Source organism: Lycium ferocissimum, chromosome 10 (genome assembly GCF_029784015.1).
Source record: "Lycium ferocissimum isolate CSIRO_LF1 chromosome 10, AGI_CSIRO_Lferr_CH_V1, whole genome shotgun sequence".
Lineage (NCBI taxonomy): Eukaryota > Viridiplantae > Streptophyta > Magnoliopsida > Solanales > Solanaceae > Lycium > Lycium ferocissimum.
Window position 1 is genome coordinate 21,643,217 of NC_081351.1, and position 23,846 is coordinate 21,667,062.

The 23,846-nt window shown below is 36.0% G+C and overlaps 1 protein-coding gene across 2 annotated transcripts; it reads right to left on the reverse strand.

Moving 5' to 3' along the window:
* Positions 1–1,637: 1,637 nt before the first annotated feature.
* On the reverse strand, positions 1,638–23,111 carry LOC132032802 (uncharacterized). Of its 2 annotated transcripts, XM_059422536.1 has the most exons (28): positions 22,852–23,111; positions 21,074–21,168; positions 15,838–15,937; positions 15,434–15,538; positions 15,120–15,282; positions 14,010–14,127; positions 13,850–13,912; positions 13,652–13,732; positions 13,424–13,518; positions 13,177–13,327; positions 12,106–12,192; positions 11,517–11,636; positions 11,317–11,445; positions 11,134–11,231; positions 10,733–10,856; positions 9,846–9,953; positions 7,918–8,056; positions 7,324–7,428; positions 6,852–6,912; positions 6,659–6,734; positions 5,292–5,477; positions 5,064–5,174; positions 3,940–4,101; positions 3,690–3,848; positions 3,229–3,459; positions 2,894–3,058; positions 2,379–2,476; positions 1,638–2,285 (listed from the first exon to the last, which is right to left on the reverse strand). In XM_059422536.1, exons 1-28 carry the CDS (start codon positions 23,021–23,023, stop codon positions 1,745–1,747), a joined length of 3,843 nt encoding a protein of 1,280 aa, XP_059278519.1. In that variant the 5' UTR covers positions 23,024–23,111; the 3' UTR covers positions 1,638–1,744. The 2 variants fall into 2 exon arrangements, with proteins under 2 accessions (XP_059278519.1, XP_059278520.1); XM_059422537.1 differs by lacking the exons at positions 15,120–15,282; positions 15,434–15,538; positions 15,838–15,937; positions 21,074–21,168; positions 22,852–23,111 and adding an exon at positions 14,611–15,003.
* Positions 23,112–23,846: the final 735 nt, after the last annotated feature.

Below are 23,846 nucleotides of genomic sequence, written 5' to 3' on the forward strand. Positions count from 1 at the left end.
ATTTTAAACAATACGACAGATAATTTGAGACCGGTGGAGTATCTAACTTAAGATTTGACTAAGAATGATTAAAACGAAAAGGGCAATTCGCACGAATGCCCTTATTTTGGGATGGTCTTCAATTTTTGCCCCTCAAATTTGAAATCTTTAACTTTTGCGCTTCTCTAAAAATTTCTTGGTTTTCGGTTCGAACTTCAGCTCAATCAAAAAAAAAATCACAAGGTAGAGTTTGGATTCACAAGGCAGAATTTTGCATGCAAAATTCTAAGGAATCTAAACCTCTGCCTTGCGAAATTCCTTCTTTTTTTTTGCGAGCCGGGATTCGAACTTTTCTAAACCTAACGCCACGAAATTCCTTTTTTTTTCTTGGTAGGATTCGACTCGAGCACTTGGGGTGTTAGGCAAAGGGAAAAAATTAAAGACCAGTGCTTTTGAAGGGCAATCCGTGTAAAAAAAAAAATATCGATTATTAGTTATTTATATATGAGTTATAATCGTCAAATTTTTTTTACCAGATACGTACATATAGGTAATAAGTAAAATAAAAATATCGAGTATAAATATAACAAATGACACAACTTATTATTAGTTATTTATTAAGTTGTTTACTTCTTCAAATATTAACACAGCTTATAATAAATCATTGCGTATGCCGTTACTTGCTTTAACATGTCATACCACGTATTTAGTAGTGAATTTCTTTACAGAAAAATTGTATAATCGTAATATTTTTTTTAAATGAGAGAAATGCTGTCATCAATAAACAGAATAGGCTTACAATAAGATAATTAAATTTATATATTGAAAGTGTTCCATATCATAGCTAGATGAACCATTTGGCTTCTTAATATATTCATGTATTTGCTTGCCACATCTCTGAATTTTTGTGGTTGGCCGTCTAAAACTCCAATTTACCTTTGTCCTAATGGCAATTTGCCCACAAATTAAATTATGTTGACATGACACATGCTTTCTTTGCATTTGATATACCCTCGGTACTTAATAAAGAATTTGTTTCCAAAATATGAAATTTTTGCTGTAAAATTTAAGAAATGTATACTTTTGCGAGAATTCCAAAATATATAGAACCTTGTCAAGAATGTGCTTTACGTGCCTCCCAAAATAACTGAGGCAATATGTCATTAGTTCAAATCACATTTTCAGAATGAAATTTACAAGTTGCATTTACTAATGAAATCTGTAAATCGTATTGTGGAAAAATACAAACGAAGTGCTTTGTTTCAGATCAATTCTTCGCGGCACATGTGACAAGAAAATTGACGCTATGAACTCATCCCCAAATATGACAAACATATCCTTTATTACGTGTCAAACAGAAAGAACTCTTTGCCCAGACCACAAAAAGAAAAAAGATTAATAATATTCAACTGGGCATCGGTAACATCTGTTTGTTTTGGTATATTTTCAGTACAAATGATTAAATTCAAATATTCCTTTTCCAAACGTCTCACAAATAAAAGGATAGTTATCAATCCATATGAACCTCAGTTACAAATAAAATTTCCACCCTCCATGTTCTTAAACCACAAAATGGGTGGATTACAACTTGAAACAAATTAGACTTGTACCCTATTGCTATCAGTCAAAATTTTGTTTTATTTTTTCCAGATTCTGAACAGATTCTGAAGTTTCTACTTCTGTGTACATACAAGAACATCACAATTTACAAGTTACAAAATTACTGCACTCTTCTCAAATACAGCAAACATTATATGCAGTTCTCTTAATCTTGTTTCAGTAATGTTATGTAGAATGGATGGCCCTGGCATGTTCCCGATGAAGCTCTCGATTCGTCTCCATTTTTCCGTTTATCGCTCGGGGATGAAATACTCCAGTGCAATGAGTAGTTTGAGAGATCAAATGTGCCAGTTGAGAATACACAAATTTCCATAGGAGTTTCCCTAGAAGATAACGGGTCAAGTGTAAAATGAGTAGAACTTGAAGCTGACCAAATGAAAGGCGGAACTGTATCAGACGACATTGGCTTCACAACTCGAGCCCCCGAGGTATCAGATGTGATTTTAATGTCATTCGTCAGTGACAAATCGTGCCAGCCTACTTCGTTTCCAGAAGATGCAGATGCATTTCCTGATGAGCTGATGCTGACCGCGGAATCAGACGGAATACAGCGTACGGACACAATATCATCGGAGGAATTGTGGACAATCATCCTTAGTGTAATCGCACAGAAAGGTTCCTTAAAATCATGTTTTACAGTGCGAGGGCCATCCATAATCCACCATATTGGGCTACTGGTCCTGACACTGTAAAATAAAACAAACAAGATCAGATCCGTGAAATGTGAAACACGCTTACATATACATATATGTTTATCATTCTCATAACAGAACCCTTGCCTGTTGTGACACATGTGATGTGAAAAAACATTTTCACATTTATTCTCCTCACTTTGCGATCTGGATACCAATATAAAGTCAACTGTGTCGTCGTGCTCCTGACCAATTCAAATAAAAAGAAACTTTTGAGCACAGCAGTAAGGCATAGTAAGGGACTACACATCTGAATTCGAAATCATAAATATACAAGCCAAGTGAACTCGGAATTATAATAGTACGACATATTCGTGAAACCTCTCTGAACCACTGAGCTATCAAAAATATTGATAATTACAACTGCCCATTAGTACTCTCGCAGTTGTTTATAGTTCAACTATCACTACAAGCACAACAACCTCATAACTAATAAGCCTTTGAGGAATTACAGGACTTCCCTACTGTAAAACCAGGAAAAATTCCACAGTGAGGGCCAGGAAAGATAATGACAATGATTTATTCTTAATGTATTGAATGACAACATAACACTTAAATACTTCCCCTAATTAATGATGAACACAGCAAAGTAATTAATGAACCTTATCCGACATTCTCTGGTGCACTCTTTCATAATGGTGAAATTCAGACAAGGGAGAGCTGTATAGATCAAACAGCATTTCACTGCCGCTTAGCAAGTTGATGTCTGCCTTCTCCGGAGGGCAAAGAGAAGAAGCACTGTCTTTATCAGTTACCGACCTACAATTCTGATTACAAACAGGAATTCCATTATATAAAGCAAAAACAACTATTTGATAGGTTAATTTTTAAAAAAATATCCTTGAATAGTAAATATCAGATAAGGAATATATCTGGAAAGCTGAAGTTGGACTGCATCAAATTAGTAAGCAGAACAAGGAAACGCTCCATTTCTAACCTTGAGCTTGAGAAACCATGAAATTGCTTGACCAGCAAGTAGAAAATCTGAAGGGAGGACCTTAGTTGGTTCGAGCAATGATATCTCCCATTCATTTCCAACAGATGACAATTGGTGAACCTGAAAGCCTTTTGAGCTAGACCTATTGACAACATCCATTCGGATAAGGAACTCCCGCAGTCTAGATGGACGAGGGCTGATTTGGAAAGACACGTCCAAAGATGGTAGTACCTATAAAAATGATATATAAGATACTTCACAGCAAGGAAAATATTGCAGGTACTTGTGCGAGCAAAATTTTGGAAAAATAACTCGGTCACTTTTGATCAATACACACTAGCTGAGAGGATGAAAGAAACTGTAAGACAATAGCACTTGCTCAGATTCGTGAGACATTTCTCAACTGGAAACAATACTAACAAATCTACACAATCAATATCTAGCAAATAGCAGGAGCCAACCTCTATATCGAAGTGCAAGCGTAAGGTACGATATGTCATCACACTCGATATGTCTCCCATCTCATAGTATACTGATAAATATAAAGATATTTTTCCGGGAGCTGCAGCCCTAAACCAGAGAGGCCATGAGACTGGAGCTCCATCTGCAATTGCTGTGTCCTATAAAACAAAATAAAACACAGAAAAGATAAAGGGGTCTGATCCGGCTTAAAACGTAGATGGCTAAATAACATCTTTAGCCCCCACTGACCTCAGGAAACAGAAAGATGTCATCCGATACTTTATCAGTCTTTGACCTAAAAGAACTTTGTCTTGAACTTTTTCTTTCCAAGCAAGCAGGAAATTGAACTTCCAGATCTTCTTTGTGTCCAATTTGGAGAAACCTTGGAGGATTGACCTTCATCTTTAATTTCTGCCAGGACATTACAGCTTTCATCAGTAGAACTAGAATTTTTCCAACAAACGATACTCCAAATTAATATTATTTTCAACAACCATATGTGCTAGTTCATCTTCGGGCATCATTTTGCATGTATCCATTTAAAATACTCAGGTGTCTCTCAATTTATGTTTCCATGTAATCTCAATTTATATGTATCTAAACTACATCAATGTAGATGATAATGAGTAAATTTGGCGAATCAGACAGTGTGACCTATTTGCTCGTAGTAGCACAGATTCTTATAAGCAAAAAACAGGGCATTAACCTAGAAATATATTAGGCGGTCACAACAGTAGTTGAAGCTATGCAGATTGGTGGATTAGCTGGTCACTCCAAGACTTGGATCAGAAAATATATATTCTTTAATAAATTTATGTTGTGGATTAGTCGGTTCAGTAGTTACCAGATAAGTACAAGATGGTTATACTCAAAAATAAAGGTGATGGCATCGAATGAAATGTTTTTCCCTAGAGTTCCTCTTCAGTTTCCTACTTCTTTAGATGTAAACATTGACAATCTCTTGAAACAAGAGAACTTCGGCCTTACATTTCCAAACCTCATTCCCAGCCTGGGTTATAGTTTCGGTGACCTGTATTTAAAAATTACTGGTTCATATGGAATATCCTCCAAAAGACTTGACTGTAAGGCAATGTCCCCTATCAAACTTAATATTAGCCTCCCCTCCTGAGGAGTCCTGACTCGTGATTTGTTTTGCCACGAAGTAGGGCAGTTCTACTGCCTTTTGAACACACCCATTTTCAGCCAATGCAACAGTAATATCAGCTAAGATAAGCCAATCTCTATTGAAGTACATTCTACAGGCTTTATTAGGTGGATATGATTACTTTAGGGGAAAATGAAACTAGGCATGTTTGTCATTCTGATGTTCAGACACGAGGAACACTTCACCTACTATAAAAGAAGAACCATACTTTAACCGGAATTTTAGATGGATTTTTCAACTCCAGAGCAATACACCGCAAATCCCCAACATAAACTGTTTCCGGGAGGTGATGAATGAAGCCCTCGAGCTTCGGTAGACTCTGCATATGGTCAAATCATAAAAATGTAAATTTGGCCTTCCAAGTAAAAAATTCAAAAACATCTTAAACTGTCTACATACAGGTAATAAACACGTAGACATGGAAGGAAGAAATCACCTTTATGACTAAGAACTTCAGGTTATCGATTGTAGATCGTTTAGATTTCCTGTTTCCTTTCACAACTTTCTTTCTGACTAAGTCGGGATCAAAAGTACAAAATCCTGCCAATGAACCTGACAGCTTCCATCTTATACCAACTATCTTGAGAGTACCTTCTGTTCTTGGAGTAACCGTTAGTTGTACCTGAAAGTTGAAATAGTAATATGATAATTAACACGACAGAAGTAAACTACATCCGCGGCACATCAGACTCACACTGATACTGAAAGCAAGAAATGCACATAAGATGCTGAGACGACAACACTGTACGGCCTAGCTGCCAATGAGGTGGTAATAACGGCTCTTGAGACCTGGGTTCAAATCTCAGCAAAGACAACAAACACTAGGTGATATTTTCTTTTTCACACATATCTTGGTGGCCAAAGTCACCCGATACATGTGTTAGTGGGAAGCAATAGTTACCAGGTGAATCAGTCCAGACGCACATAAGTTGATGTGTGAACCCCAAATTCAAGATACCCATGCTGGAAGGTGTGTGTAAAGATCTTGAATTACTCTCACTTATTGCCTTAAGGTTTTGAAATAAGTGGCTAGTTTTTTCATCATAACTTGTATTCTGATTATACCAATATGTACATAATAAAAACCTAAGTCCCCAGTTCTTACAGCATTATAGAACTACCGGACACAGAGACAGAGACAGTTAAGAAAGAGGCAATCGACATACAACAAATTACTGTTTAATTACCACAGAAATAGGTAAACAGAACTGCTAGTTTAATGTTAGAATGAAATGTAAATATTCCATTTTTATTCTAATGCCTCGTCTGTTTGACCAGCAAACAATAGACAGCAAGGGCAGGTCTAGCATATGATTCAAGCAAAAAGTTGGTATGAGGTAAGTTTTGGGAGTAGAAATCACAACAGTGAAGCCTAATTGATTGAAAATCAGAGAGAGAAATATTTTGTGCTTTTTGCATCTGAAATCATAATTCTCAGACCTCTGAGGTTTGGACAATTCGACCAATTACTCATGTAAAAGTTAATGGAGAGCTTCAACAGTAAAAGATAGGGTTTGAAGTGATGATGCAGCACTAGAGGATGATTCTTTCCATCTCAATTGCTTGAATTTTGCTGAAACCTCAAATTTTCAAGCTCCGGTCTTTCATAAATAATCTTTGTTGACGGTGGATCCTTATTACATATTCGCTAAATGTTGTAATACACCAGAGACAAAAGGTCATGCCATCTTTCCCTACAACAGATTCAGCACCCCTCCCAAATCGAACAGGGAGGACAAGAAAAGCCTAAACGAAATCAACAAGCAGCCAGATAGACATGTTCATTTACTTGGCAAAACTCACCAGTACTGTTTCACCTTCTCCCAAGGCAACATCAGCCTCCAATAATGTAAATAGAGCTGTATCAGAAGTAAAATTCCTGAAGAATCAAACAACATGTGCAGCATGATAAGCATGTATAAAGGGGATAAAATTATCATCTGGAAATACATAAGCGAGCTGGAAAGTCCAATGCTGGAAGTCTTTATATACTTACCCACTAGTAGCTGATTTGTTTGATGTCTCACCATTTTGATCACCAATTGAATTATTTGCATCTACATCATTCACAATAGAACTTATTATGATTCTGATATTAAGATAGTTGTATTAAGGGAGAAAATATTTGTGAAGAAGCAAACTGAAAAAGCTTATCAATTTCATCGTCGAGTGAAAAGGAATGAAAATAAGTACTCCTTCCATCCCAAAACTCTTAAATATATGCTTTTTGAGGGACAATTTGACCACTTTTACAAATATTTGCACAATATATTTGGATATCTGAGAGCTAAATCAAAATTATTTCTTCTTAGAATATAAAGCTGTTAAAAGTGCGGTCAAAGTTCAATAAATTGTCTCCAAAAAGCGAAGGGTGAGAATTTTGGGCCAGAGAGGGAGACATAGAGAGACAGCATTTTTTTTTTCGACAGGCAGAAAGAAGATGGCATTAAACTGCCTCTTGTACTTACCAGGTTCAGATACTACTGGAGAATGTTCACAAATTAGGCTAACACCAGATATTGAAACAGGTATTAGAAGTGGATTTTTGAATTCAATTGCTATCCCAATTGCCTCTGCAAAAATGAAGCAAGAATAACTCACATATTTTAGGAAATTAACAAGGTAATGCAGAACAAGAAAAAAAATCACAGTACTGATGGAAGATTATAAATAAAAGAGAAGCATTGTGAAAAAAACCACAAACAACAACCAAAAAAAAAAAAAAAACCTTGTATTTTACAGAAACTACCTATTGCTAATCCTCCACCTCCTTGTTATGCTTATGTACATGTTTTTTTCATCCTTAAAGAAAATTCCATAAATGAAAAAAAGCAGACAGATCATAAGTCAGTTGAGGAATTAGGGTATTAGAAGGGATCTGGATATTCCTGTCAATATTGATCCTGTATATAAATTCCACAGTTTGACAAAATCATGTATTTTAGATGCATTGCAGCAATTCTTTTAATGACATAACAAACACAATCATGTTTTAACAAAAGCTCATCAGCAAAAGGCAGGAGTTCAAATTTATCAACAGTGACATAGGATCAGTCACTTACCTCCAGCTACACAAATATTTGATTCTTTCAACTTCTTTGGCAAAAGTTTAGATTGCAGTTCCAGCCAATTACTCTTACTTGACAATGTTGGAATCATGTCTTCCTCTAATGATCGCCAAAGACTTTCTTTAACATTAATCTGAAGTTCCAAAAAAATAAAAAATAAATAAAAACAAAGATCGTGTCAGAAATTTTAAATAGATAAAAGAATTCATAATATAATCAAAGACATAATTAAGTCCAATGAATCCAATTACTCTAATATGCCACAGCACTAGCAGAAAGCCTTGTGGATAGAAAGGATGAAAAAGAGGGTGGGACATTAAATGTTTAAACACTACACTATATTTCAAAAGGACAGAATATGTCCATTGACTTCAGTTAACCTTATATGACAGACAGTAACATACAACAGCTTGGGTGGAGTGGAAAAGATAAAAATAAGGAAGAAGAAAGAAAACGGAAAAAAAAGACCAGTGAAGTGTGTAATTGAATCAAGGTTTGAACTTATGGTGTTGAGCATTATGAGGTGGAACAATTTGGTTGATCCAGAAGCAGTTTGTTTTTGCAACATTCATGAGGACCTCACATCTGGAGTTGTTAATTGGGTAAGTTTGAAGGCTAGCAGATTTATAGTAATTAACTGAGAAATTATACAGCGGAAAAAGCACACCCACAAAGAAATAACCAACAACAAAAGGCAAAGAGAGGAAACCCAAAATATTGACCAAAGAAAGGGGTCGCTACCCCCGAGAGCAGTGATTCCCCAGTCTTCACGAAGAACACATCAAAGCACAAGCAATGGAACACAAAGTGACACGTCCAACGAGGACACATGGGAAGCAACACCACTTGAAACACAAAGGTATTCCATGAGATTAAGCAACAGGAATGTCCTAAACCAAATTAGAATATATTCCCAGGATGCTTAACATTGTTGGCTTCTATGTTTTAGATGCTATTATCTTTTTTTGGTAAAGTGTTTTAGATGCTATTATCAATTTGCAACATTAGGTTTATGATAATTGTTGTTTTACGAACAACTCACTTCAACAACTAGATGCTTGATCACTTCATATCTTGGATAATTCTATGGAAAAATAGATTTTTTATGTTTTTCAAATTAAAAAAAGTGGAAGAGCATTAGCTGACCATCAACAAAATTAGGGTGTTATAGGCAAGTTAATAGGAAAAGATAAATCACACGTTGGCCAACCCATCAAAGTTAAAACACGAAATCATTTATGAACAGAGCTTTTAGAAAAAAGATTTGTGACAAAGACCAGAACAGTAAAACAGTGACCATCAGAAGAAACAATTAATGAACTCTGGGCAGAAGAGAGAAATAGGTGGAGAATATCAAGACTAAGAAGTTACACTATCTATTACATTAATGAGACCCTGCTGTGGTAGCCCAGTCTTACCAGCAAAATGTTTTGAGTGTATTTTCTCACAGTTACAAGAATGCAAGAAAATGAGGATGAAACACGGTGGACCAATGGCTGAAAACTAAGCGAAAACACATAATCAAGGGGAAACAAAAGGCAACATTTAATGAAAGAGATCATTGAATAGGAATGCTAGGCAAGCATTATTAACTAGCACAAAAAATTTGCATCATTCACTGCGTAACAGAAACAAATAATTTAAACCTGATGATGGACAGGTAAATGATTTCTTATTATTAATACAGCCTCCCTATCTTCCGAGATAGGGCTATGGTCTGCGTACACTTTACCACTCCCCAGACCCCACATTGTGGGATTTCACTGGGTATGTTGTTGTTGTTGTTGTTGATGGACAGGGTAACTAGTCAGAAGGCCTTGGGCATTTAATAGATTCCAGAAAACCAAAAAAGAATGGAAAAAGCAGAAAACAATAAGCAAATAGAAAAAAGTAAGTGATTTAGAAAGTTCTAATTAGCTTACAGCTGCTTGGGATGCATAGGTACGATGATCCTCGTACACCACTTTGACTGAAGGGATGTTGATAACTGGTAACTGAAGCTTTGGAACCTCATATGTTTTGCCTGTTTGCTTCATAATATTACAATAAGAGAGTAAACAAGGACAACATGGATTTCAGATCGAGAACAATAATGATTAAAAGTATGTAACATAACTAGATGAGACAAAAATAAAGCAGTATGTTAAGAACTCTTGCAAAGCAACTGGTGCATCTTCAACGCACTTGTCATTAATCCGTAAAGATTAAAACCATAACAGAAACGGCTGTTACAAACCAAGATTAAGTGAAGTCAAAATCAAGATCGTTCTATGGATCCAAATTAAGAGAACTATTCCACATGCCAAGTTTTTTCTTTTTCTAGTTGGAATATTTATATAAATAATCAAAACCATAGGTCAAGGAAATTGTCTCTGGCAATGCTGAAGCTAATACATATTAGCACACCAAATTATCTTCAGCAAATTTTGACAATTACCATCTTTTAAAGCCAACAGTGGGCTGAATTAAACTACTAAGTTTAAATCTAGAAGCATCGCATCTTGCAAACAGGGCATTCTTTTTCTCTTCTGGTCTATGAATACTGAAAGTCACTAGCACCTCTCTTCCATTGGGTGTTAATATAAATTTCACCTGAAGTTTATTTCCAGAGTCCTAATTATTCAAAAAATTGGAGTGGGTAATTGAATCTCAGCAAGGAAAGTAACCAACCGGTAGACCCGTAAATCCAGAACTCCATGATATTTAAGTGGCCATAATTTTGAAGTTGATGATCCTTCCGGGAACCAACCAGGGGGGAAACTCACGGGTAAGAAACAGGAGAATATCAGGGTCCAAAACTAGTGCTTACCTGAATTATCTGAAGGAAATCCTTTAGGAATAGCTCCTGTGTTGTCTTAGATTGATGACCACAAGCTAGAACCTCCAACATATTTTTAATAGCAACATCAAAGATCCCCAAGAAACCATACCACCTGAATAAATGACAACTTTAGTATGTTACTCCCTATTTCCCTAATGGTAATTTAACTAGCTTGTCTATAACCACTAGCACTCTTGGGACGGGATCTGTTGCAAGATTAGTACAAGGATATGGCCTAACCAATGCAATAAGAAAGTTAGAGGAAGGACAAAAGCAAGAAGCTGTGGGAACAATGGTGTCAACTGCTTTCCTGAGCAGGTTGTCTGTAGACAAGACTAGTATGATCTAAGCATGATTCTGAAAACACAATGAGGTGGTTAATAACTTACTTCCCAATGTGAAAATGAACATGGTCTCTAATGTGCCTCCACGTAGTTCCCTTGAAAACAGAAAGAGCGCCTTTGTATGTTCGAATTGCATGTTTTATCTGATATAGGAGACGGAACAAATAGTTATAGTCTAGATCACAGCATTTTACGAACCTATATGCATGGTTGGGCGAGAACAAATACCTGATCACATTTTTTATACAGGTCCCCAGAAAGAACGAGATGAAACCCGTACTTGCGCAACATGGGAGGAGTGGAAAACAAGTAACAATATGATGCTTGCTCGAGCATTACTGCTGAATGGAGGGGTTCCTAAAGAATAAACCTCTTCAGAACAGGAAATTAGGATTGTCATCCACCAAGACATCAAAATTGGGCATTACCTCACCAGAGATACGGAAGTATACACTGGCAGCCTCCTTATACTGATCTCTGGCCTTCAACATTTCTACCCACCAAAGACCACAACGTGTAGCATTTCTCTGACCTGATGATCCAATTTTCTGCAAAAAGACTATGTTTTATCGATCTACCAAAACCTTAGATCGTATTAAGACTACATCTTTATAAGTTATACCAAATAATTGAAGGGCAATAATAATAATAACAACAATAATAATAATAACAACAATAAAGATAATTAACAGAAAACACTTCAATCCAGAATATCATCACCTAAGTAAACTAAAAAGTATGCAAAAAAAAACAACTTATTTGAGCCATCAGTTGCTAGGTCATTTAAAAAGCTTAACATGCAGATCTTAAGAGAAACAGGTTTCTAAACAAATATCGGTAGTGAGTACTACCATCTTTTCCTTGATCTATCCAAATATATTAAAAATTGTGAAGCACATACTCTTCCATTTTTTCTCTTTCAGTCACTGGGGAAGAAATTAAAAAGACAACTACAATAAAAGTGACAGACTAGAGTAAAGTTCAAATAACCGACACAGAAGAGGGATGCGTACATACTAAATATGTAGTAAATGCATTCTCCATGCAATATTCACCATCCTTTCTCGACTGATCCAACATGAAGTAGGTCAGTCCCATCATTTCCTGCAATATGAGTAGAAAAAAAATTAAGGACAAGATGCATCAAGAAAAGCTTGTAATCAAAAAATTTGGATTTGATAGTGCAGGTGAGAACACAATGGAAAGATTATAAAACCAGGAGATGCATTAAGCAGAAGTCCATCATTCATGTCCCTTCTATAACTCCAGTTGATTATAGATGTATGCATATTCACCCCATATGCATCAAAACCAAAGAAAGGGGTCAACAAGTAATTAATTTTTTAACAACTTATCATGTCTATTGGATCTCCCTTCCTGGCAAGAATATCTGAAAATGCAGTATTTGGATCAATACTAAGATACATCTAAATAGAAATCCACGATATTCCAAGATCTTCCCCACGAACAACATACTCTAGCTCTAGTCCAATGTATTTAACACGCCAGTTCTCTCAAAATGTTTGATACACCTTCACATTAACCCATAAGTAGGTCTTATCCCAAAATAAATTGGATATGCAACTACATTCATGAATGATTACATGTGAAACAATAGGTAAACCGAAAATAGCGAATTTTATTAGCCCAATCGATTTAACCGCACCAAATATGACAATCGCAACAATTTCCTTTATTTCCTCCCAAAAAGAAGACAGCCCGCTAGCACTTACTATTTTCCAATCTATTTCGTAAAGAATTGCAATAAAGACACAAGGTGTTCCATATTTTCAGAAACATCTGTTTATGATTTAAGAATGCCATTCGCTAATTGGATAACTCCTTAGGCCAAATAGACATGAGAACTTACAATATTCATAATTGGGCAAAAATACACAAGAAGAACCTATGTTTCCCTGGACATTCATTATTTTGCTCATCTAACAACATGGACCAGCAACTGCACCTTGGGAACCCAAGTTAAGAAAAGACAGGTCTTTTATTAAGTGATGTACTATCCAGAAAATTAGCTTAGAACAAGTTCACTGCTAGTAAAAGTGGAAACCAATACATAATGTCAAGAACTACCTGAACACCAGCATAGTGTTTCCATGCTTTGTCGAGCTTGTAGTCGGTAGAAAGTAGACGATAGTTAGACAATGCAAGCTCATAATCATGTAACATGAAGGCATAATCACCCAAAACTCTTATTTGCGATTCATTAGAGCTGAAAGTATACCTTGAAAAGCAATCACAAAGTCTGATTAGTCATGAAAAGATAAATGAAAACACAACCATGTAACAAACTAGACAAAAGATGAGCTTGCAGAATTACGTTGGACCAGCTGGGTTTTCTGGTGCATCGTCTTTCCCCTTTCTCCACCACAAGTTTTTTATTTGGTTTCTAAAACCTTTTCGTGTTGCAGAAACCTGAAATTTAGCACTAAGTCAGAAAAAACCCGCAGAAGCAAAATACATGTTATCATCAACTTCCAGAAAATAAAATAAAGTTCCAAAAATCAGGGTTTTTTTTTTGTGTGTGTGTGTGTGTGTGGTGGGGTACCTGCTGATTAAGAAGACGGATTTTTTGCTCCATATGAGGAATGATATGTTTAGAAGATAGATCTTGTACGAATTTTTTCATCTGCTCAATTCAACAAACGTGTAAGAAATTACTTATATCAAGGAGAAAGATGTCGATGACCGGCTATCCTAAGAAGTACCTCTAAGTTCAGGCCAGACAAGGTTCAGGAACAAATACCTCATCCAAGTCATCTGAGCTAAGGAAGCAACGTAGCTGCTGGCCATGTGAAATATCAGTTTTCTGTGAGACACAAGAAAATAAATTTTCTTTAATTCATCTGATAAACTAAGACAATAGATACGATGTGAAAAATATAAGCTTCGGAAGATTCTCTTACATAAGCAGCCCATAGGTTTTCATGTTCTTCTGACCCATCCTTAGAGGAGTTAATACACAGCAAATGGCAACAATTAGCCCCAAAAGTGCTCCTCATCTCTGCCAAGGTTTTGGTTGCTCTGTAGAAAATACAGAGCATCATTAACAGCCACATCATGCAAAATTGAGCTCATCTTTTCATAACCCAAAACCACCACAATAAGACTAAACCACAAGTCTAGAAACAGATTTGATAGTTTGAGATGCATTGGGGAAAAAGACTATATTGATAGGCCTACGGAAGTTGGAAAATATAAACATACTACTCCTCTTGAGTTTGTGCGCCTTTTTATAGTTATGCTCGGCATATTCATCCCAAGACTGAGTTAAATGTGAAATTCTTGATGATACTGCACGTAGTTCACATCAACGTGACTTTGTGCAGCTTTGGGACTAGGTAAGTGATGAATTCTATGTTCTGATTGAGCATTGACAAGGCTCCTTGTTGTGTTTGAAGGTTATTCAAGCAAGGAGATACCACTTAGAATATCTAGGAAAAGAAACGAATGACAAGAGATGAGATCAGAGAGTCGAAGAAGCAAGAAACAAGTAAGAGAAATGACCTGATGAACAGTGCCTAGGTGCCATCTAAGCAACACTGAGCTGCTGAAAAGCAGAAAGAGAAGATTGGCCCGTACTTAGTGCTGCAGACCAGGAAATTTTGCTTCTAAAGTTCACCAACCGCTAGGCTCCACAAGCCCAGAGCCTGGTTCTGGGCAGCAGGCATTATGTTGTAGCTGTTAGTCAATACCTGTGTGCTCTAACAACAGTGCCTAGGTGCTGATCCAAATTTTCTAGTTTACAAATTAGCCCTTACATGTCCCATGTTAATACAGAAAAAGGAGCTCCTAGAAGGGTTTGGAAACATGATTTTCTGGAAAGGAACTGACGGCAAAGGGAAGGAGAAAGAGGACATCTCCAACAGAGTTCTGCTACTTTCTCTTAAGTCTTTCATTAGAATTGATATGTTAATGGATATCCTTTTGATGCTTTCACGTTCTCCCCTTAACTATAAATAACCGTGTTAAATTACACCATGCACAAATTCAGAATGAAGGAAAGAGCATCAAACCTTTCTAATGAAACTTCCTCACCATCGTGTACCAATACAAAATGCTTTAGAATTTTCGGATCCATCACACCATCATTGAATAGGGAAGGCAACTGATTGATGTTAAATAGGTCAACAAATTTGTTGATAGGATCTTCATCCCGCGAAGAAACAGCCAAAAGACCTATATTGTTATCACAACAGAGGTAGGAGCATTGTAAGCCAGAAGCAGAAATTCAGAAAAGTAAGATGGAACCTCATTTCTGAAAAGGAAAACAGGAAATACAGTGGGAAAGTGACTCTCAAAAAGTGTCAGAAAAATAAAGGTAGCTTACATGTCACAGGATGGTCAAAAGCTTCATGTTCTGAAAAGGAGACTGTACGTACTAGCTCTTTGTTGAAATATTGGAACCATGATGGTAGGAACTCGTTTTGAGAAGCTTCATACCACATCATAAGTGAATTAGTTGAACAAAAAAATCCCACACTTCCAGACAGAAAAATATTTTTTACTCCAAACACAGAAAGTAATTAACTGGTTATGGGACTATAAATAAAGCAAAAATCTAACTAGGCCAGGAGCAAAACAGCAAGTTATAAATGTAGCTGTTCATAGTGAATTGCAATCTTGCTAGTCCTGTGTTTTATCAGTTGATAATAAAAGTTGGAGATTAAATATCCTTCTCTTTTAGTATGAAAAAGAATTTAACAAGTTTAATGTAGCTGGCATAAAACTTACAGTTGAGCACAGTCTCAATTTGCAGAGGTTCTGAACATAATTTAGAAAGATCTTTCTCTCCAGCATCAGTTATAACTTGGTTTAACCGCTCCTTTGCAACCTAGACAAGAAAACATGTCAGTTTTAAGGCAATAAGCTTAATACAGAAGGAAGACACCATCATTCAGTTCTCAGGTCATAGAAACCAACAAATAGAACATACACTGAATACTTTAACGATTCTGCCCTCAGCAGAAAAAGATTTTGAAAGGACATGCTTATCACTAATTCCTCCACAAAGGCAGATGATTAAATGCAAAGATGCATTATTTTCACAAAGATTAAAGCTTGATGTTAGGCAACCATGTACAAGACAATGAACACTATTTCCTGAAACTTTTTCCTTATTCCCATTTTTTTGAGAAGGTTTTCCTTATTCCCATTGAAAACTAAGAACTTCAAAAGATGTCATGACATACACTTCTGCTGTGCCACAACCACCTCAACAGCATGAAGAGGCTCACACTACACCCTTGGGAGAGCTACATTTGCAAGTACCAACTCAAACTCTGAATGATAAAAGGTTTATATAATTCTAACAACCCGTCCTCACGATTGAGTTATTTTAAATTTGTGAACCATCCCCAACATTAGAGAATTACATAAAGTTTTTTCACTTAGATTGAGAGAATTAGACAGTTGGACCTTTACAAGATGCATGGTTGTGTCAATAGCTACAGCCCTCAAAAAGATTGTACGGTTTATATGTTGTCTTTAGGACATCAACCTCTAAACTCATAAGGCAAAGTCTAATAAGCGAGGACAACACCACTTGGCACACAAAGTTATGAGGGCACAGCACAAATAGGAATGTGTAATGATAAGGAAAAAAAATATGTATACTATCAAAAAAAAAAAAAAATGTACTAACGAGTCCATGAATGATTGAATGTTGAAAGTTGATTTCTTATCTTCAAAAGTTGCATAGAAGTTAAAGAAAATAAGCTATTATATTACGATTTTTACTATGAACGTCAAGCGTTGGTTTAAAAGAAGGCTATTGACTATTTTGATCCAAAGGAGATGTAGATATTTCTAGTAATGTTATGTTTTACTCACTTTTTAAGCTACCTTACATGAGTCGCATTCTAGTCATGTACTTTCTTTTGGATGAAGCAATCAATTTATTAGTAAAGTAAATATCTCTAGTCATGTTAGGATATTCATACATAGAGTCATAATAGGTCTCTTGGTTAGTAAAACTCAAGGAGGTTTGGGGATAAAGAACTTAAGTATACAGAATAACTGTCTACTACTTAAGTGGCTATGGAGGTTCTGCTTTGAAGATAGGGCCCTCTGGAAAAGATTCATTGCACAGAAATATGGTCTTCTAAATCAGTGGACCACTTTGGAAGTTGATGGAACCTTTGGGTGTAGTGTATGGAAGACAATTAGAAGGTTGTGGCCCTTGCTAAATAGTAAAATGCACATAAAGGTGAGGAATGGACTAAAAACAGATTTTTGGAATGAAAAAAGGATAGGAGCTACTAGTCTAAGAGAGTTGTTCCCAGACCTACACATCATAAGCCTTCAAAAGAATGCTACTGTCTTTCAATTGTGGAGCAATCAAGGGTGGAACTTGTTTTTTAGAAGAGCCTTGAATGATTGGAAAATAGACAGAGTAACAAACTTGCTCCAGATTTTAGGTACCTTCCAGGGCACCTCAATTGGCCCCGATAGACCTGTCTGGGAGCTGCATAACAAGGGAGATTTCACAGTAAAATCTTGTTATTGGAACATGAATAGCAATCAGTTAATACTGGTAGAATGGCCTTGGAAACTAATTTGGAAGGTCAAAGTTCCTCATAAGGTAGCCTGCTTTACATGGTTGGTAATCAGAAGAGCATGCCTAACTCATGAAGCTTTACAAAGAAGAGGTACTCAGATTTGCTCAAAGTGTTTTATGTGTGGACAAGAAACAGAGATCAATGGTCAATGGTCACCTGTTCCTACATTGCAAAACAGCTGTAAATCTGTGGAGCATGTGGAGCATGTTCTTATGTTTACTTGGAGCGAGTTGGGTCGTGCCAAAGACCACTTTTGAACTTTTGAACAGCTGGAAAGGAATTGGAAAAAGAAGATCTAAGGAGAACTGGTGGGAGAATATACCAGCATGCATCTGGTGGACACTATGGAAAGAAAGGAATGCAAGATGTTTTCATGATAATGGCAGCAGCACTCAAAAGATCAAGATGAAGTGCCTTAGTTTACTTTATTTTTGGTGTAAACAGGATATGGTGGGGGAAGTAGGATCCTTAGTTGATTTTATAGGACATCTGTAAGCTCTAGTTTTTTTGCTGTTTCAGGGTAGTTTCAGCCTACCAAGGGATGTAAGATTATACCTCATCACCATATGATGAGTTTTTTGTGTGAATACAAAGTTACCTTTTACTCAAAAAAAAAAAAAAAATGGTCTCTTGGTTATGCTTTTACAACAACAATAATAATATACCCAATGGGATCCAACAAGTGGGGTCTGGGGAGGTGGGGTGTACGCAGACCTTATCCTACCTTTGTGGGGTAGAGAGGCTAACAGTATTGAAAAATGCAAGAGTAAATAAGCTGTGATAAAAATATTGAAGAAAGAAAATACTGACAGCAAAATTCGACATCCATGCTCTCCTTTTCTTTTTCTTTTTTTTGATCAATTAAAAGGTTACATTGATAATACAAGGCCGACTTGGCCATATACAAGAAGTATACCAAAATAGGAGAACCTACAAAATATGGTTCTCTCCAAAAGACATCCAATCCTCTAAACAAACGGGAACTGCATGGGTGCAACAAAAGAAAATAAGGGATCGGAGGCTACTCCTTAATTGAGCTAAGCTCATCTCCACCCTTCAAATGTTCTCCTATTTCTTTCTTTCCAAACGACCCACATCAAAGCAAGAGGAGTAACATTCCAAGCCTTGTGCCTTCTTCTCCTAGCTCCACTCTTCCAGCTGAACATCAACTCCTTCGCAGATCTTGGCATAGCCCAGGAAACGCCAAACCATCTAAAGATATCCCACCATAACCTCGTGGCTAGCTTACAATGTAGCAAAGTATGATCTATGTCCTCACCTGCCTCTTTACAAAGATAACACCAGCTTATGCAAAGAACCTTTCGTTTCCTAAGATTCTCCACCGTCAAAATCACCCCTCTAGTAGCTAGCCACGAGAAGAAACACACCTTCCTCGGTACCTTATGTATCTGTTTCGAATCAAACAGAAAGCTAACCTCCTAGCCAAAAGCTTCTCATAGAAGGACTTGAGAGAGAACACTTTAGTATTCCCCAACTCCCAACTCTAAACATCGGGTCTGTTGACTGGCTCACATTGCTTGTGAAGTTAAGCTAATAATCTCTGAAGCTCGGTGACCTCTCAATCTTGGAAATTCCTCCTGAACCTCAAATCCCAAAAAGTCCCATCCCATGGGATCCCCTAACTTGTTGTACAGATAATTCTCTTTGGCAAGAGACCCTATACAAAACCGATAAATTATCCTTTAGCACCAATCTCCACACCACTTTTGATCCCAAAAACTAACTCTACTCTCATCCCCAACCTTAAAAACAATGTTGCCATTAAAGGCTTCCTACCCTTCATTATATTCCTCCACACACCACACCGGAAAGGCATAGTAACCACATTTCTTCTCCAGCCCCCTTCCATAACTCCATGCTCTCCTATCTAGGGTCAAGTCCTTGGTGAGCGGAATTGGTTATGCTATCACGAATTTCAATTTATCAAGTCAAAACTTGGTTTCAAAGCTTCAAGAGTCTTTCTTGTGTTAATATAAGGTCCTCAAAATGAATCAAGCCGGAATTTGTTCTCTAAGTCACAATTTTACTCTCTAAGTCCTCATGTTTTGTCTCTGAAGTCCAATATTCTGTTCCAATGGGTTGGAACAACTGTATTTGCAGAATTTGAGGGGAATGAGGTGTAGCTAACTATGTTATCTTGGTAGCAAAAGATTTTGATCCCCGGTCATCATATCCTTCTCTTCAGTCTTTAGATTAACTCTTTTTTTTTTTTTCTTGTAATCAAGAAATCCATATGGGACCAATCTGTTGAACCCTCAGGACCAACCGCAACATTCGAAACTCGAGGATAGTCCCCACCCCCCCCCCCCCACCCCCACACACACTTCTCCATTAAAATATCAAGCTTAGTTCGCGTGGCACAGGGATCACACCCGTGACCTAAGTCATAAGTTCTACGACCTTTGCCACTTGGACTAAGCCCTAGGGCTTAGAGTTGCTTTCTCGCCTTTTTTTCCTCTACTACAACTTCTTCAACCGCTTGCTACCTTTACTATGCACATCGAACAATCACCCTTAGCCCCCACCCCCAACCCCTTTTATTTCCTCATCTCTAACAATTTTGATTTTAGTAATAATAAATGCATTATGTACTATTCTTAATTTAACCTTCAAAATATGCAAGGACCCAGACAATTAGTGCACCCCAATCCTATTCCTTTTTCATGTTACCTAATGTACAAACATAGAAAAAATTTCTCGAAATGCCCCACTATGTTATATTATTAACAGTACCAGTTTAAAAAAAAAAAAAAAACACAAAGAAATGTGGTTTATATTTTGGATGAAGCCTGATCTCATCAAGTTCCACCGGTCAATGCAAAACTTCACTTATTTCAATTTCCCATTGGTAATTACATCTAAAATCACTTGTGATTTTGTGCTCCAGGCTACCTCATAAATTTCAAAAGCGGTACGACTGAAGGTTGTATGCATCACTTCCAAATCAAAGGGAAGTATTACATAAAAAATTCTCTGCAATTACTTTGTTATTTAGTAGCTGCTGGTTGAAGCACTACATGAATCTAGTTTCAAGAAATAAAGATTTCGCCTGTCTGCCTTCACAAGGTAGGGGTAAGGCTGCGTACACACCACACTCCCCCTCGGCAAAAAATTACACCTTATATATAAGGTAATTTTTTCATGTTTTATGTACACATATAGATTTTGAATCCCCTGAACACAAGACTAGAGGTTGGCCAGTGGTTAAGGGAGTTCAAAATTCTCCTTGAGATCCCTCGTTCAAACAATCTAGTTTTCGGTTTAAATATCATTGTTACTTCGAACATAAAGTAGCAGTTATTCATTTGGTTGATCAGTGAATATAGTAATAATTAATAAGAAATTGGAGCATGTACTTGTCTTTCAAGTTTGTTTAGCTAAGAAAGTACCTCAATATTGGGCTGCCGAATATCTTCAGCGTAAAACAACCTCAATTTGAACTTCTTCACCCTGTAAGGTTGATCACTTGCAGTTCTAACTGGCACTGCATTTCAAATAAAGTAAACATTTCACAAATAATTCCCCAAAAAAATAAATTAGTATACTCCCTGTGTTTCAATTTATTTGTCTTAATGTCCTTTCTAGTCTGTTTCAAAAAAAGTGTTCCTTTCTTTTTTTTGACAATTCTTTAATTCTAACTTTCCACATGTCATGTTTAAGGCTACAAGATTAAAGAATATTTTTGTACGTTCTGCATACCTTAAGTTTAAGACCACAATATTCAAAAGTCTTCTTTACTTTCTTAAACTCCGTGTCAAGTCAAAATCGGACAAACAAATTAAAACGGAGAGAGTACTATATTAACATTAAAATTGTAAATTGGATGTGGCAGATGACCCATCTATAAATCATCTCATCAAGGGCAAAATGGAAAGTTTAAAGTCAAATTATTACTCCCTCCGTCCCAATTTATATGGCACTTATTACTCCCACCGTCCCAATTTATATGGCACCCTATCTTCTTTTTTAGTCCGTCCCAAAAAGAATGAAATCTTTCCATACTTAGCATCAATTCAACTTTAAATTTACCTTTTTACCTTTAATGAAATGATTTCTAGCCACACAAATTTCTATGATTTGTTTTAGACCACAAAATTCAAAAGTGTGTGATTTATTTCTTAAACTTCGTGTCAAGTCAAACACCTTTGTATAAAATGGGACTGACGGAGTATTCTAGACAGACTAAAAAGTAAAGAGTGTCACATAAACTGGGATGAACTGACGAAAAACAAAGAGTGTCACATAAATTGGGACAGAGGGAGTAAAAAATTAAAAATTAAATTTGTAGTAATTCTTTTTGTCACATAAACACAAAAAGAATGACAGAAACGGTTCAACTTTAAATTTACCTTTAATAAAATGATTTCTAGTCACACAAATTTCTATGGTTTGTTTAGACCACAAATTTCAAAATCCTGTCATTTATTTCTTAAATTCCATGTCAAGTCAAACAACTTTATATAAAATGGAACGGAGGGAGTACCAAATATAGAAAGAAAGGTGTCATTCTTCTAAACAGACTAAAAAGTAAAGAGTGTCACATAAATTGGGACAGACGGAGTGCTAAATTAAAAATTAAGGGCCCGTTTGTCCATGAGAATTACTCACCTTTTTCCGGAATATTTTTTCACTTTTTTCACTTTAGATGTTTGGCCATAAAAATTCCAAATACAACTTGAAAAACAACAAAAACTTATTTTTCACTTTTTCATTTTTTTCCCACTTTTTTCACTTTCAATAGATTCAAACAACCAAATATTCTTAAATTTCGTGTCAAGTCAAACACTTTTGTATAAAATGGGACTGACAGAGTATTCTAGACAAATTAAAAAGTAAAGAGTGTCACGTAAATTGGGACAGATGGAGTAATAAATTAAAAAAATTAAAATCTGTAGTAAATTGAAATGGAGTTGAGTTGACCGACTGACCGTAACAATTCAACTTTAAATTTATCTTTAATGAAATAATTTCTAGCCACACAAATTTCTATGATTTGCTTTAGACCACAAAATTCAAAAGTGTCCGATTTATTTCTTAAACTTCGTGTCAAGTCAAACTTCGTGTCAGACTAAAAAGTAAAGAGTATCACATAAATTGAAACAGAAGGAGTACTAAATTAAAAATTAAATTTGTAGTAATTGAAATAGCGTTAAGTTGACTGACTGACCATCGATATTGTTGAAATTACAGAAAGGAGAAAGCAATTGAATGAATGAGAGTTCATTATTCTTCTTTGAACATTCTTCAACTAGAGGTGTACGAAGGACCATAACTACAGGTGTGATCTCGTCCAATAACATTTTGCCAAGTGTCGAGTTCGCCGGATCCATCATCATCATCGCCGGTGATGATTGGACTGTGACTCACCGGTGCCGGAATCTCACCGGCGATTAATCAATATATTATTAGTATAGTAAAATAGTAAGTACTTTGTGTTCTGAGTTGTTTTGCTTGTTATGCTCAGATCCAGAGCTGTGAAAAGAAAAAGAAATGAAAGTTATGATAATTTTGGGCTTACTTGGCCCAAACCAACTCAAAGTTGGCAATCATTTTTTTGCACGGAGTGCCCTTCTTTTGGGCTGGTCTTTATATTTTGCCCGCAATTTTATATGCCTTTCTTTAATTTTTTCTCACTGCTTCTTTGTTTAATGAAAGTTTTTTTTAAAATTATCCTTTATTCCATTAAAACTCTTTCTATTTCGTCATTTGATCTTTTCTTTTCTTTTTTTGCTTCTTTCCTCCTCTTTTTTGTGTCTATCTCATATTTTTTTAAAATTTAGGTATGAATTTGGATCTTTTCTTTCGTTTCAATATTTGTTTTTATGTTAAATTGTTGTTTGTTGAATTGATATCTTTGTCTTCGTCATTTTTTATATTTAATTGATCCTTTTTTTATTTAAAATTATAGTGTTTTGTTATAGTGTCTCTACGATTTTTCAACTTTAGTTTCGTTCCCCATGTATATATTTTGATTTTTTGAATATCGTATTATGAATGTCGTAATATATTTTAGCCGATTTTGATATGCGTTTTGGTTTTCTCTTTGTTGAATGTTTTGAAGTTTTGTGAGCTTGACTTTTTTGTTGTTACTATTCGTTTTTGTTTAATAATCGATTTTTTGAAGAATGTTTTTGCGAGGCAACATATCGGTCCCAAGTAGAT